General features: G+C 41.2%; 1 protein-coding gene and 1 pseudogene across 1 annotated transcript; both read right to left on the reverse strand.

Moving 5' to 3' along the window:
- Positions 1 to 1,555: 1,555 nt before the first annotated feature.
- Positions 1,556 to 2,743, reverse strand: LOC120203487 (probable xyloglucan endotransglucosylase/hydrolase protein 10). Its single transcript, XM_039203770.1, has 4 exons — positions 2,540 to 2,743; positions 2,353 to 2,453; positions 2,081 to 2,274; positions 1,556 to 1,978 (listed from the first exon to the last, which is right to left on the reverse strand). The coding sequence occupies exons 1-4, from the start codon at positions 2,727 to 2,729 to the stop codon at positions 1,576 to 1,578; spliced, it is 888 nt and encodes a 295-aa protein (XP_039059701.1). The 5' UTR covers positions 2,730 to 2,743; the 3' UTR covers positions 1,556 to 1,575.
- A 1,140-nt stretch (positions 2,744 to 3,883) lies between these two features.
- On the reverse strand, positions 3,884 to 5,717 carry LOC120203486 (annotated as a pseudogene).
- Between the last annotated feature and the right edge of the window lie 223 nt (positions 5,718 to 5,940).

Consider the following 5,940-nt stretch of genomic DNA (forward strand, 5'->3'; position numbering starts at 1 on the left):
GATACTCTTATATATATATATATATATAGTGAAAATAACCTCAGTGACCAAAAATCTCAGATAATATACGATTTTGACCAACTTTTTTTGGATTTACGAAAATGACCAACAAAATCGCAATGCAATCTCTAATTCGCATTGCGATCTCCAGTATCGCAAATTTGTGTTGCATTTCGCGTTGCGATAGTTGAAAATCGCGTTGCGATTTTCCATTTCACGTTGCGATAGTTGAAAATCGCGTTGAGATTTTCCATTTTGCGTTGCGATAGTTGAAAATCGCGTTGCGATTTTTTATTTCGCGTTGCGATAGTCTACAGTTGTCGTTGCGATTTTCCAAATTCGGTGCAATAGTTAAAAAAAAGATTTGTTTCTTAAGAATTTTCTCTAAAAAGATAGTATCCGCGCGGACGTGTCGAAGACACGTATTTCCACGACCACGACCACGACACGACCCGAGACGAGACGACGGCGGCGGCGGCACGCGAGAGTCCCCCTTGTTCTCTTTCACTCAACAAGGAAATGCAAAATCCAAGCCTTAAATACCATTCCCAATAGTATTTTTAATACTATGTGAGATTGAGCATTACCCCACTTTTTTTAATTTTTTACTTTTAACAATGTTTTGAAACAAGTAAAAGTAGTCCTTTAATTTTATGACTTTGCTTGCATATATATCAACTTACATTCTTAAGAGTAATATACGTAGATATCATGTGCTTAATTTAAGTAGCATAGGTTATCATCATTTCTTCAAGTATAAGAATACAAACCCGACAGAACCTCCACTAGAACCAATCATGCAACGCTTGTGGCAATGAACGTTATTCAACTCTTCAAGCAACAATCTTCACAATAGGATTGGTAATGCTCAATCCCACATAGTATTGGAAATACTATTGGGAATGGTATTTAAGGCTTGGATTTTGCACTTCCTTGTTGAGTGAAAGAGAACAAGGGGAACTCTCGCGCGCCGCCGCCGCCGCCTCGTCTCGTCTCGTCTCGTGGTAATACGTGTCTTCGACACGTCCGCGCGGATACTATCTTTTTAGAGAAAATTCTTAAGAAACAAAATTTTTTTTTAACTATCGCAACGAATTTGGAAAATCACAACGCATCGCAACGCGAAATGCAACGCGAATTTGCGATACTGGAGATCGCAATGCGAATTAGAGATCGCATTGCGATTTTGTTGGTCATTTTCGCAAATCCAAAAAAAGTTAGTCAAAATCGTATATTATCTGAGATTTTTGGTCACTGAGGTTATTTTTTCTATATATATAATGTAATATACGTACAGTGTAATGGCTTTGGCAATAATATGCATGTTTGCTTCTTGTTAATAAAATTTCACTGCTATAATGGCGGAGTGAGCAAAACTGCGATGAGGGTCCGAGAAAATCGTTGGATGAGTGGTGACATAGTTGTGGTATCGTAAGGGGGTGATTATGGAAATTAGGACGAACGAAAAGTAAAGAAGAGATCGAACGATAAAGAAAGAATGAACGACGCGACTAATATTTTATAAAAATTAAAATTATACAACCATTTTAAGAACCATCAGCTACTTTATTTGTATTAATACTTGGGAAGGAAGCATTCCTTGGGGAGATTATTATGGAACCTTTGATGATCTTGGCAATAGTCATAAACCATGTGGTACTTCCTAACCCATTTGAACCATCTCTTCTGCTCCCTGCTTAGACTGCTCATTCTGGGTTTGTTCCACCAGTTATCTGTGCTATCTGCTCTACAAAACCTCGGGTTCCCTTCCCAAACACAGGCATCGATCGTGTAATCCTTGAATGAGGCTATGAAGGGGCCCTTTGACCAATCGATTTTGTCCAGCCCGCCGCGTGTTGCCCAGCTGTCACCGTTCCATAGGCTGATTTTGATGCCCATTGGCTGCCACCTAGGATATGCCACTCCCTTGTCTGCATGGTTTCTGTATACTCTAATTGGAATTGAATCTACCATAAACCTGAAAAAAGAAAAAGGAAGTTGAAAATGATACCATCTAGATCATGCATGATGTTTTGATGAAGTAAAGTAGAAAAACATGTAATAACCACAAGGAGATTACACTATTTGGTGAAGGTTCCATAGTATGGAATATGTATGATAATCCTCTGTTGGATCAAACCACAAGTAAATCCTCTCCTCGCGGTTGTCGAAACCGTCGACATAGATATTTGTTTGTACTATGTATGGCTCTCCACTCACATTGCCGAGAAACTCGAAATCTATCTCGTCTCGATTAGGCTGATCCGATGCCAACTGCGATTGCAAAGCGATTCGGTTAATATCGGAAGCACTGAAATGGAGGAAATCAAAAGAGTCCAATGTTTCGCTTACATAGTAGGCCAATACTGTTCCTGCAGAGTTCCCAGGTACTAGTTTAATTTGCATGTCTATTCGACCGAACAAGAACATCTGGTTCGATGCAAAACCGGATCCTATATCGATCACGACGAATAAGAATACGAACACCAACAAGAAGAAAAGAAAAAGAAGCGGAAATTTTCACACGTTCCCATCATACCAGATTGTTGATCAAGCTTCAAGCTTCTTTCCCCGCCATTAGATGAAGTGTTTACATAATTGGGAGCCCACATCACAAAGAAGTCTTTGTTGAAATCTCCGGTGGAAACAACCGACGCTAGAGAATCTCGAAAGAGAATTGAGATAAGAAGGGTGATGATTAGGCCCCTGCATTTGAAACAGTTGTTCATGGCTCTATTGGTCCAAGGCTGTAATACGGATTGATAGGTTGCTGCATGATACATATATATATATATATATATATATATATATATATATATATATATGCTTGGAGGAATAACTTTGGCAGGAAGCAAAAAGGAATGTTGGAAGATGTGAGGGCAGCAACCTATCATTGAAGCTAACCCTCATTTGGAGTTGATTCCTTAAGTGTGGTTTTCATTATTCCTGTGGATTATCTTCAAAGCGAGTTAACCAAATCAGAAGATAAGGGAAATCATGAATATTACTGCAAGTGATTGTTCCATCTAAGTTGCTTTAATCTTTGTGCTTTAGGTAATTTAGCATCATGATTTGTTGGTTAAATGAAGTGTTCCTTCATCCGACTTCAATCATGATCTGTTTACAAACTGAATAATTCTACTTTAATTTAGTATCCTTGATTAGCAGAAGTCCATCAATTGGCTTGGACTACTGCCGTCCGTACAATTTTATGACAATAGCTTTCTTCTACTCTCTGAAGAGTATAACTAACAATTTTGGGGGGGGGGGGGAATTGTGAACATGTCTCTTTGCAAACCCTGATTCAGTCCCTTCGTAGATGCTTGACAGGATGGCATGACACAGCCATGTCTGCCTGCGAAAATGAAGTTTCAGACGATGATGACTTGCATGTAAAGTTTTCCAGAGTAATTGCTTTGCCTTTTGCTGTCGGCAGCAATCTCTGAGATCACTGCATCTTCTGATTTTACCGAGGACATTAACAACCAAACTCAAAATCTAGCTGACATGTCTTTCTTAAACTCTAATACTTATAAAAAACTGACAGGTCTTTGATCAAACAAAACAACAAAATCATAGGCTAATCGTTGATGTATATCTGATTGTTTTTACAGTTTATTAGCTGCAAAATTCGGTCTCAAAGGAATATCTTACATGAGGTTTGAGTCTCTACAGGCTCATATAGTTTTAATGTTACATTATTTCCTTCTACGAATTCAACAAGAAGTTCTAACATACAACAGTCTTAATATATGATTAAAGAAAAATATTATTGATTTTATTATTATTTTTTTAATAAAATCGATAAAAAATTATTTAAAATATTAATATTTTTTAACATTTCCGATAAAATAACTAATCGGTAAATTTTGAATTAAACAACGAAAAAATTCACACTTTCCCTTGCCTTGTCAATCCGCACTGTACAAAAACTAATGGTTACATCTTGCTCTAAAATTGCCGTTAGCTTAACTATACGTCGAAAGAATCTCAATCCAAAAGGAAAAAACAAAATGTAAAACGACAAAAACCACATTAATCGATCAAGTTCTGGATCTCCTGTCTAAGCTCTTTCCTCAACTTTTGCGAGAAGGATCGACAAGCATCCATGCTCAGATCCATGGCCGCTGCCAATGCCACAAACGCGGCTGCATCCTCGGTGCATGTCACGTGCTGTACCCCTACTTCCACCTCCGGTTTACTGCAGTTCCCTACTCCTTCCACCGTCGATGACATCACGAACCCACCAACCCTGTACAGAGGGGAAGGTGATGAACCGAACCCGAAATCCGAACCTGATCCAGATCCTGCTCTTGACCCGGGACGTGACCCTGACCCGAAGTCACAGCTGCCTTGTGGGCTTGTCGACGGGGTTAATACGTTGGTTGTCATGTCCATGGTGAATTTCCCGCCTAGTTTGGTGCTGAGGGCCGAGCTGGAGACGGTGGTGGTTGCGACTGTGGCGGCGATGTCGTCGTGGAAGATGTCGAATCGGTATCCGAGAGCGTCGGTGAAACCAGACTCACGCCAGGCCTCGAGGCGACCCATGGCTTCCAAGTCCCACACTCCGGACGGAGTATTAACCACGCGCCGGGGTTCGAACGGCTGACCTTGTCGGAACCGGGAGATGGAACGAATGGGGTCACCATTGACGCCATTGCTACCGGAGAGCCCGAGAGATCATGGACTGTAACGGACCACCCTTTTCGTTCTTTAGATGACTGATCTTTATCGGGTTTTTCATAGACGGTAGCCAATTTCTTGAAGCACTTGATTCCGGCGAAGATGATCTACACAAATATAAAAAACGAAACTTTAGGGGGGGAAAATTCGACAAGAGACAAATATCAGAGAAACAAAGAGCGATCATGAGTGGGAAAAAAACAAACCTGGATCCCAAGTTCCGATCACTGGAGCTTCTGAAACCAAACTTGCAAGTGAAAACTGCCTGTTTAACATTCCCTTGAACCTGAAAAACCTGCGGGCTACACTCAGGTTCGCCACCAAACTGGGAATACGAATCTCGGTCGGGTTCGGTTCTGACGGTTAAAAACAACTGCGGACATGATCCATTTTTGTCGTTCTATTCCGACCTATATCAATCCATCCATTCCGAACAACAGCCGGCCTCGATTCCGCTCCAAGTAGATCAACTGGCACCGAAACCCTCCCCAACAACTTCCCGGACGCCAATCCACAGGTACTGCCATCGGGATCAGCATAAACTTCGATACAAAGCTTACACGTCGAGCCCCCTTTACAGACAATCTTACCAATCTCAGACTTGCTTAAACTGAAACACGCAGCGAGCGGTTTCTGCAAAAACCCTTGCAACTCTCTGGGTTCTGGCCGCTGCTGCTGCTGTTGCTGATAACAGGAACCGAACCCGCTTGGTGAGGGAAGCTCTGAGTTTTGATCTTGAAGTAACACGGGGAACTAGATGGATCCTTGAAAGCGAGGGCTTTGTCGAGGCCGGAAACCTCAGGGCCAAATTACCGATCAGGATCCGTACAAAGGGACACGGATCCATTCTTGTGTTTCAAAGTTTGGATCTGTTTCCGCTTCTTCTTCTACCTTGGGCTGGCTGCGCTGCAAGCCTGAGAATCACTTGGCGTTGAACCTTAATGACTTTGAGCTACGACCAAAGCATTAAAAAGGGTAAGGGCAAATTTAGAAAGAGAAAGGGATCTGTAAGCCAAAAGGAAAGCTTAGAGAGAGTGTAGTCTAAAAAAAAAAAAAGAAAGCTTAGAGAGAGGATGAGGAAACAGGCTGTAATATTAGCTGGGTTGCAGCTGACAACGAGGGCGAGGATCCGGTAAGGTCATACTTAGTGTTACGCCTTCCAGACCAATCAATTAAACTCTTGGCTGTCATACAGAATCATTCGATATGTTTGAAATTAGCTTATCATTAAAACTATCTAAATTAGTACTTTGGGAC

Source organism: Hibiscus syriacus, unplaced genomic scaffold (assembly GCF_006381635.1).
Source record: "Hibiscus syriacus cultivar Baekdansim isolate YM2019G1 unplaced genomic scaffold, ASM638163v2 tig00009942_pilon, whole genome shotgun sequence".
NCBI classification, from domain to species: Eukaryota; Viridiplantae; Streptophyta; class Magnoliopsida; order Malvales; family Malvaceae; genus Hibiscus; species Hibiscus syriacus.

Bases quoted from the DNA above. Each gene is read 5' to 3' on its own strand.
- LOC120203487 (XM_039203770.1), bottom strand. From the start codon at position 2,729: ATGAACAACTGTTTCAAATGCAGGGGCCTAATCATCACCCTTCTTATC. The intron at 2,275-2,352 runs GTAAGCGAAACA...TTGCAATCGCAG, and splicing joins GAACAGTATTGGCCTACTAT to TTGGCATCGGATCAGCCTAA. The intron at 1,979-2,080 runs GTAATCTCCTTG...TTCTTTTTTCAG, and splicing joins TGGAACCTTCACCAAATAGT to GTTTATGGTAGATTCAATTC.